At 48.7% G+C, this 9,620-nt stretch overlaps 1 protein-coding gene across 2 annotated transcripts in view; it reads left to right on the top strand.

Moving 5' to 3' along the window:
- Nucleotides 1-648: 648 nt before the first annotated feature.
- Nucleotides 649-9,620, top strand: part of EEPD1 (endonuclease/exonuclease/phosphatase family domain containing 1) — a 127,144-nt gene continuing 118,172 nt past the window's right edge. The window contains exons 1-2 of one of the 2 annotated variants that reach the window (XM_025291172.3): nucleotides 649-1,111; nucleotides 1,584-2,627. In XM_025291172.3, the coding sequence (XP_025146957.2) occupies nucleotides 1,744-2,627 (884 nt within the window). In that variant the 5' untranslated portion in view covers nucleotides 649-1,111; nucleotides 1,584-1,743. Of the gene's footprint in view, nucleotides 1,141-1,583; nucleotides 2,628-9,620 lie in introns of both variants that reach the window. The other variant, XM_025291173.3, reaches the window with a different exon arrangement.

Raw genomic sequence — 9,620 nt, 5'->3', positions numbered from 1 at the left:
CACAAAAGGAAGAAAAGAGGAGGACGAAAGAGGGCGGCGGAAGATAAAAAGTTCCCATTCAGTCCTCGAATGTTCTCAGAACGCAGGCTAGGCTCCCGACCCGTAGGTGTGCCTCCCACACAGGGAGTGTCTTCGCCCTGTCCCCACGCCCCAAAGACGGACTAAATTTGGGCTGACGGCCCGGTAGCGTTTGCCGCACCCCTAGCTGCAGCCCACCGAAAAGCTGTCGGGAGAGTCCCGCCTCGGGCGAGACTAAAAACCCTCTATGCCATACAGCCAGCCTTTGATCCCCGGTAGCAACCCGAGCTCAGGGGCAGCGGACCGGAGAACAGCCTTCGGGTGACCCGCCGCTGCAAGGGTGGCGTCGGCCCCGCCTCCATGCTCCCGGGGCCCGCCCCCTTCCGCCCAGGCCCTGCTTCTGCTTTCGGGGTTCCATCACCACCTCTTCACGCTGGGGCCAGGCCTCTCGCAGCATAGCCCCGCCTCTCACACTCTTGGGCCTTGCATTCCAACCACCTCGCGTCCTGGCACCGCCCCCGCGCCCCGCGGCCCCGCCTCCTGAACATCAGGGCCCGCCTCGCGTTCTCGGGTTTGAAGCCCTGGTGTCCGGGCTAGAGCTCCGGCCCCGCCCCCACGTGCCCTCGGAGTCCGGAGGAGGGGTTGGAGCTCGCGAGGAGGCGTGGCCGTAGTGCGGGAGGAGGCGCGGGCCTGGCGGCCGGGACTTCGGCTTTGACACAGACGGCGATCGGCGGCTGTGGCTTTGGTGCTGGGCTCTGGACCCGGTTCTTGCGGATACCGCGTCCGAGTCGGGAGAAGGACTTTTCGTTTGGATGAACGCAACTGCGGCAGCGCCGCCAGTCTTGGTGCAGCCGCAGCGTCCGGATTTCACTGCCGCTGCCGCCTCCGCGAAGCCCTGCAGCTCCTGCCGGTTCTGGGAGAGGCACTCAAGAGTTTTCTCCAGCAGAAACAGCTGGGACGCGCGGTCCGAGGTGGCGTGGGAGGGATCCCGCGGCCAGCCGCTGATCAGCACCTGCGCCGGCGCTGTCCTGGGCTGGGCTCAGGCTTCGGAGCCGCAGGTGGAAGGAGGACGCCCCAAAGGAGCAGCTGAGAGGTGGGGCGCTAGGAACGGCGCCAACTCTGGTAGAGGATGATAAACCCTTTCTCCGTGCCCGCATTAGTGAGGATGGAATTTCAAAGTTGCTGGTGGTGCTGAGTGTCAGGAGCCGGGGGCGTGGGGATGCCCACTCCCTTTTGCCTGAGAGTTTAAATGGAAGCGACTGGAGGCGGGGAGATGGCCCCAGTGCTGAAAGAGTTGAGAGGCAAGGAGGAGAGGTGTAGTAGGCTGGTGGGTATAGGTCTCCTTCCAGGAGAAGCTGCTTATAGCGTTTTTTGACCCTAACGTGATAAAAATTGGGCTTCACTAGAGGTAAATCCTCATGGGACAGCCCCCTTGTGTGTGTTTCCTAAGGTTCACAGACAGACATCAGCCCTGGACTCCTGGCTAAGAATCCAAGCTGTAGGTAGGGAGTGCTAATGCAAACTGATTAACTGATTCAATCGATTTGTGTTTATTTGTTTTCCAGGTGGCCAAGTGAAAGGTAGTTTTGGACACTCGGGGCAGGTTATTTAATGTTTGTCTAGGTAACCATTTCATGCCCTGAATCCTGCACCTTCCCTCTGTGCCTGTGAGGTCTACTGGGCTTCCTCCCTAGCCAAAAGGCTTCCTGGACTCCTGATCCTGCCATGGGGAGCACCCTGGGCTGCCACCGCTCCATCCCCCGGGACCCCTCGGACCTGTCCCATAGTCGCAAGTTCAGCGCAGCCTGCAACTTCAGCAACATCCTGGTCAACCAGGAGAGACTTAACATCAACACCGCCACGGAGGAGGAGCTGATGACCCTGCCGGGGGTGACGCGCGCGGTGGCACGGAGCATTGTGGAGTACCGCGAGTACATCGGTGGCTTCAAGAAAGTGGAGGACCTGGCACTGGTCAGTGGCGTGGGTGCCACCAAACTGGAGCAGGTCAAGTTTGAGATCTGCGTGAGCAGCAAGGGCAGCTCGGCGCAGCACTCCCCCAGCTCCCTGAGGAGGGACTTGATGGCAGAGCAGCAGCCTCACCACCTGGCCACCGCCGCTGCCGTGCCCCTCACCCCGCGTGTCAACATCAACACAGCCACCCCGGCTCAGCTCATGAGCGTGCGGGGCCTCACGGAGAAGATGGCCGTCAGCATCGTGGACTACCGCCGTGAACATGGGCCCTTCCGCAGCGTCGAGGACCTGGTGAGGATGGGCGGGATCAATGCCGCCTTCCTGGACAGGATACGGCACCAGGTGTTTGCCGAGAGGTCCAGGCCTCCGTCCACCCACACCAACGGCGGTCTGACCTTCACCGCCAAGCCTCACCCCAGCCCCACCTCGCTAAGCTTGCAGAGTGAAGACCTAGACCTGCCGCCTGGGGGGCCCACGCAGATCATCTCCACGAGGCCCTCGGTGGAGGCCTTTGGGGGCACGAGGGACGGGCGGCCTGTGCTGAGGCTGGCCACCTGGAACTTGCAGGGCTGTTCGGTGGAGAAGGCCAACAACCCCGGGGTGCGAGAGGTGGTGTGCATGACGCTCCTGGAGAACAGGTGAGGATAAGAACAAGCAAGGGCATTGGGTATGAAGGCAGCTCTTGCATGGCCTCATCTGTGCATGCAAATGAGTGGATTTGGGGGCGGGTATGGAGAGGGCAAGATTTTTAAATCAGTGGGCTTGAGGCCACAGCCAATATGGTGCAGTATTCTGAGTGGCTGAGCTCTCCTGCTCCAGAATTTTCTAAATAGAGCTATCTGGACTTGAGGTCTGTATCTTGAACATGGTATGCTGCTGCTGCTGCTGCTAAGTCGCTTCAGTCGTGTCTGACTCTGTGCGTATGTCTGAGATTAATTCCTAAATTTGGGGTCAGTGGAGACTGTATTAGTGTTACTGCTTTGGAAAATGTTTGACTTCCAAGACTTCATGGGGTTTACACCAGATGAGGCACTCACAGCCTGGGAACTGTTGCCCTTCTGCATGGGTGAAAAAGCTAGTCAGAGTTTTTTTTTCTTGGGAGGCAAAGTCACATTTGTTCTACCAAATATGCTAATTTGTGTCCAGAAAAATCTTTGCAAAGACCAGGTATTTGCAAACATACACGCTATGTAAATATATTTACCAAAACGCTGCAAATGAATCACCCTTCATTCTTTTTCCTTATTTAGCCTGAAGGTGGTTTTTAGGCCCACAGTTACAGCCCCAAATATATGTAAACCTCCCCTGTCTGAGGGCCAGAAAAGGCCAAGCTGATTGTATGGTGAACACTGGCCAGATTTCCATATTTGAACCATAGAAGAGAGTTGTATGATGCCCTCTTATCACTGAGTGTTTACCTTATTTACAACGCTATTCTCTGTGGGAACTTCCGTTGACACTCCCTAAAACAAAACAATATTACTGTAGCAGTAACTCCCGCTGTGAAATAGTGCATTATATAACACAATCAACTTTGGGAAGGAAAGAAATATTTCTAATAGTCCCTTCCAGGGCAAAACCCAAACTCATGTCCGTATGGATCCTGCTCTGAAGGGAATTGGCCCTGCCACCATTCCACACCACCCCCCACCCCACGTCCACTTCTGCCTTGAGATGCAGTATGCTTAGGACCACACACTTTTTTTTGCACTGGGTTGTTGGTGACATGAAGTAACTTCTCGGCGGGAAATCACAGTGCATTGTGGCAGAGCATCAGGAAAAATGAGTGAGGAGAAAATCGGGTCAAAGCATTTCCCTGGCACTGTCCCACTGGCGTACTCCGTCACTGAGTGCTAGGAACTTGCACCACTCAGGGAAGGGGACCTGGGGAACCCGAATGCACTTCCTGCAACTCCACATCCTCTGTTTTGCATCATAACTCACTCCTTTTGCAAAATCATGTAGTACACAGGGGAGAATAGGACTCAACCCAGGAGATACCTGTGCGGAATGGCTGGACAGTTGTTCTTTTCATCCATGGCCGAATGGCTGTACGTCTGGGCAAGGAGAAGGGAGGCAGAGGGCTGATTGTTTAATTCCTATTATGAGTTTCCTTAAGGCTTATTTTGGGGATGGAGGAGGATGAATCAGGAGCTGAAGTTGCCCCATGGGGATGACCGACTGGGTAGCCCTTGCCCACTTACCATGACAGATTTTTCAAGTGTGGTCTCTGGAAACCAGCATCAGCAACTGCCACGGGAACCTTGGGCTTTCCGCAACCTCTGGGTAGTTCTGATACGCAATAAAGTTTGCACCTTGTACTGTGTGTTGGCAGTCAGATGTTCTGTGAGCTGCTCTGTGAATGTTTTCCCTGAAGTGTCTTTTCTGACAAGTCTGGTGAGTCCAGGCAGCGCTTTCTAGGTATATTTTCTTTGATGGTTCCCATCATCCTTGTAGTTATTCAACCATGTGATGGTCTTTTTGGACAGAGTTTGAAGGGCTTACTTAGGTTCTAGAACAGATAAATGTGAAGGGTGGAAAATGGGAGAGTGAACAGGAAACAGCTGACTTCAGAGTGGGCTCCGGACCGGGTCAACCAGGAGCGCCAAGAAAGAGCGGTAACTTGCCCAGTGAGGGATTTGTCCTGGTGTCTCTTCTTTAGATTTCCTAGGGGGTGATGATTTGTTGAAGACAGTTGACTATTGTCCTCAAGTGAGAGTTCAGGAAGAGCTTACCCAGAAGGGTATAGAAGGGAGCATCTGGCAGCCACTTTAAATGTGACCTGTGTCGCCATGATATTTCTCACACTTGGCCACATCTGTTGTCCTGCGGGTTGGTGTTTCTTTTTGCCTGTTCGTGATGTGTTCAGTGTTCTGGGCACTCTAAGCACCTTGTTAGTGTTTGGTAAACCTGAAGTAATTGGCTTAGGGCCTGACTCCCTGCAGAACTGGAATGGATCCATTGGTTAGGGCACTGAAAGATGCCTGGTTGTGACGGAGTGGATCACATGTCCTCAAAACAGCGGTGTACATTCTCCAGGAGCTGTGTTCATCCTGAGTCACAAAATTATCTCACATTCCAATCGATCCTTTTATTAGCAAGAGGAAAGAAATTTAATTTGAGCAAGAATGGATGCAGGTAATTTTGGGGGTGCTCTTTATATATACACACACATATACATATATATATTATAGTAGTTATGTGACTTTTGAATGTGCCTTTGTATTTTCACAGCTTTCTCAGTAACTCCGGGAAGTAGGTAATGCATGCGTTTATTGTTGAGTCTCCATCTTTGAGTAAGGAAACTAAAACCGAAGAAGTTAAGTGACTTGCCTCTATCCCACAGCTCATTAGTATGTCAGCTGGGACTAGGACCCAGAACCTTCTAACTTTAGACCTGTGCTCTTTGCAAGTGTGCCGTTTTATAAGCACCTTACTTTTATCCTGCCTCTTGTTCAGACATTCCACACTCTGCCTAACCAGGGGCATTTGCCAAATTGTGTACTAGTCCTATTTTCATACATTAAATTCATTGTAAAGAAAAAAAGAAAACCCCCAGCTCCACCTCTGTATGTGTTAAATTGGTGAAATTCCTTAACTTCTCGAAGTCTCAGTTTTTCCATATGATAAATGTAGCTAATGTAAAACACACACATACGCACAGAGAAACACAAACCCTTGGGCACTTTTTTTGCAAAGGGAATAGCTGGCTCTTGTTTTCCTCTCTGTGGGTTTGTGTGTGTTTTCTTAGACTAAAACATACCTGGCTGAGACTCTAACAGGATGGAGTCTTTTTGGCCCTGAGGTGCTGCTGCCTTGGTGGATAAGTGTGTATGAGCTACAAGAAATCATGTTTTGTACATGCAGCCTGAGATAGAGCAGAAAGCTCAATAATCACGATTACCAGGAACCTTCAAGGATGTCATGCTGTGGCACAGAACTGACAGGTTTCATCAGATTCCTTTGCCGAGGGTCAATCTTAGGCAATGTTTTTCCTTGTTTTCAGGATTTATGGAGCAAGTCTAAAAGAGGAATGCTTCTGCTAAATACTCTTGCAAAATTTGATGATAGCCCAGATATGGAATGAAGATTGTTTATTTTTTTCTATTCCAGTTTTATTGAGATATAGCTGACATATAGCACTGTAGAAGTTTAAAGTATACAGCATAATGATTTGACTCACAGATGTCATGCAATGATGACCACAATAAGTTTAGTGAAAATCTGTCATCTCATATAGGTACAAAATCAAAGAAATTAAAAAAAAGAAAAACATTATCCTTGTGATGAGAGCTCTTAGGATTTACTCTCCTAACAACTTTCATGGATTACATGCAGAAGTGCTAATTATGTTAATCATGTTATACATTGTCTCCCTAGTACTTTTTCACCTTTTAACTGGAAATTTGTACTTTTTGACTACCTTCATCCAACTTCCCCTCCCTCTATGCCTCACCTCTTGTAACCACAAATCTGATCTCTTTTCCTAGGAGTCTGTTTGTTTTTTGAAGTGAACTTGACCTATAACACTGTTAGTTCCTGATGTACCACATAACGATTCAATATTTTTATACATTTCAAAATGATCACCATGATAAGTCTAGTTATGATCTGTCACTGTACAAAGATACTATATCATTATTGATTGTATTCTCCACACTGAACACTGCACTTGTGACTTACTTCTTTTGTAATGTGAAGTTTCTACCTGTTAATCTCCCTCACTTATTTCTCTTCTCCCCTACTTCCCCTCTGGCAACTGTGTGTTCTCTGTCTCTATGCCTCTGTGTTTAGCTATGTTTGTTAATTTGCTTTGTTTTCTGAATTCCACGTATAGTAGTAATAGTTTAGTCACTGAGTCGCGTCCTACTCTTGCGACCCCATGGACAGTAGCCTGCCAGGCTTCTCTGTCCTTGGGATTCTCCAGGCAAGAATACTGGAGTGGGTTGCCATTTCCTTCTCCAGGGAAATTCCACATATAGTGTTTGTCTTTTTCTATCTGACTTATTTCACTTAGCATCAGATCAGATCAGATCAGTCGCTCAGTCGTGTCTGACTCCTTGCGACCCCATGAATCCCAGCACGCCGGGCCTCCCTGTCCATCACCAACTCCCGGAGTTCACTCTGACTCACGTCCATTGAGTCAGTGATGCCATCCAGCCATCTCACCCTCTGTCATCCCCTTCTCCTCCTGCCCCCAATCCCTCCCAGCATCAGAGTCTTTTTCAATGAGTCAACTCTTCGCATGAGGTGGCCAAAGTACCGGAGTTTCAGCTTTAGCATCATTCCTTCCAAAGAAATCCCAGGGCTGATCTCCTTCCGAATGGACTGGTTGGATCTCCTTGCAGTCCAAGGGACTCTCAAGAGTCTTCTCCAACACCACAGTTCAAAAGCATCAATTCTTCGCCGCTCAGCCTTCTTCACAGTCCAACTCTCACATCCATACATGACCACAGGAAAAACCATAGCCTTGACTAGACGAACCTTTGTTGGCAAAGTAATGTCTCTGCTTTTGAATATGCTATCTAGCATAATATCCTCCAAGTCCATCCATGTTGTTGCAGATGGCAAAATTTCATTCTTTTCATGGTTGAGTAATGTTCCATTATGTGTGTGTGTGTCTCTATGTATATACAATGTCTTCATCCATTCATTTATCAGTGGGAACTTAGGTTGCTTCCATATCTTGGTTGTTGTAAACATTGCTCCAGTGAACATACAGGTACATCTATCTTTTTCTTTGGATCTGTACCCTGCAGTGGAATTGCTGGGTCACATAGTAGTTTTAGTTTTAGTGTTTTGAGGAACTTCCATACTGTTTTCCATAGTGGCTATGCCAATTTACATTCCCACCAATAGTGCGCAAGCATTCGTTTTCTTCACATCCTTGTCAACATTTGTTATTTGTGGTCTTTTTGATGATAGCCATTCTGACAGGTGTAAGGAAATATCTCATTGTGATTTTAACTTGCATCTCCCGATAATTCATGATTTTGAGAAGTTGTTTGAATTTCACTCTTTGTTTTTTTGCTGAGGAATTGTTCAATTTTGAACAGTCCTTTTGGTTTCTGAAAGCATAAGTGCTGTAGGAGCTGACAGATAATCTCCAGAAGAAACAAGGAGTTTAGCATCCCACTTGCACATTTTCCCATGGTCTCCATCAGAAAGAAATGTGTCAAAGTCTTGAGCCTTTTAATGGTCTGAATCTGTTTTCTTGCCTCGTTTGTTTGTGGTATCAAAGCACAAGGTGAATTAGTGCATGACAGCACACACTCCTTGTGAAAAAAGGGATTTTAGTTTGTCAGACTTAATAGACTCAGTATAGATACAGCCCATCTTGTTGTTTGATTCATTCATGGAAAAACATGTATTGAATGGCTGCTATGTATATGCTAAATTTGAGAATCAGACTGGCCTTGTTTTTAAACCAAGTTAAGGAAATGTGAATCAGCTTTTATGGCTCAGCCTCAAAACATTTGGAAAAATCTACACATTTTATCAAAAGTCACCGAGCAGGACTGATACCGGGTTGAATTTTTAATAAGAGTAATGGGCTCATCCTGAGGGACTGAAGGTTGGTGGGTGCAGCCAGACATATCATCTTGGGGCAAAGTGCCCGGCAGTTGCCTTAAAGTAGAAATTGTGAAATCTATTTTGACAGCTGTGGAAACAGAGGCTCAGAAAGATTAAATAGCATCCGTGTGGCCTTCAGAAACGAAGATGTTGGAATCAGATTTTGAAGGCAGGCATGTTTGATTTCAGAGCAGGGAATGGAGGTATCTCTTCCCAAATTCCATGGCCTTGACTGACCCTCACCCACCTGCTCTTTCCTCCCTCTCTTGGGCCCCAGGCTGGCCAGGCATCAGAGTTTTACCTAGACTCTCAGGCCGCTGGAGACCTCTGCTCCCTTCCTGTTTTTGTTCCTGTGAAGGACAGGGCTCTGGGCCAGAGGTGGAGCACTCCAGAGGGTGTTGGTTCCCCACCGCCTTGCACTGGGACCCTCAAATGTGAGTCTGCGACCTTGGCTCCACTCCAAGGCCGTGTTCCGGTTTTCTGAGCCAGAGAGCTCTGGGTTTCCAGAGAGAAAGGTGGTCAGTAGTAAGACTGCTGAGGATTAATGAGAGAAGAGGGCATGAATGAAGGGAAGGCCTGGGGTGGGCAGACATAGGGCTTATTTCACCAAAGGGACAGCTCTTCCTTTTGTCATTCCAGAAAGCTGGGCCCACTGGGATCTGATTCGTAGTGGGGGAGGGGGTGTGTTGAAAATATTGATTCTTCTAGAAGATACTCATTCCTTTATTATTTATTCATTTAACAGAAATTTTTTGAGCTCTCACTAAGTACCAAGCTCTGGTAATAAAGTGTCAGATCAGATCAGATCAGTTGCTCAGTCGTGTCCAACTCTTTGCGACCCCATGAAACACAGCACGCCAGGCCTCCCTGTCCATTGCCAACTCCCAGAGTTCACTTAGACTCATGTCCATCGAGTCAGTGATGCCATCCAGCCATCTCATCCTCTGTCGTCCCCTTCTCCTCCTGCCCCCAATCCCTCCCAGCATCAGAGTCTTTTCCAATGAGTCAACTCGTCGCCTGAGGTGGCCAAAGTACCGGAGTTTCAGCTTTAGCATCAT

This window comes from Bubalus bubalis, chromosome 8, assembly GCF_019923935.1.
Source record: "Bubalus bubalis isolate 160015118507 breed Murrah chromosome 8, NDDB_SH_1, whole genome shotgun sequence".
Lineage (NCBI taxonomy): Eukaryota > Metazoa > Chordata > Mammalia > Artiodactyla > Bovidae > Bubalus > Bubalus bubalis.
Note: the sequence above shows the minus strand (reverse complement) of the source record. Positions and strands in the feature narration are given on the sequence as shown.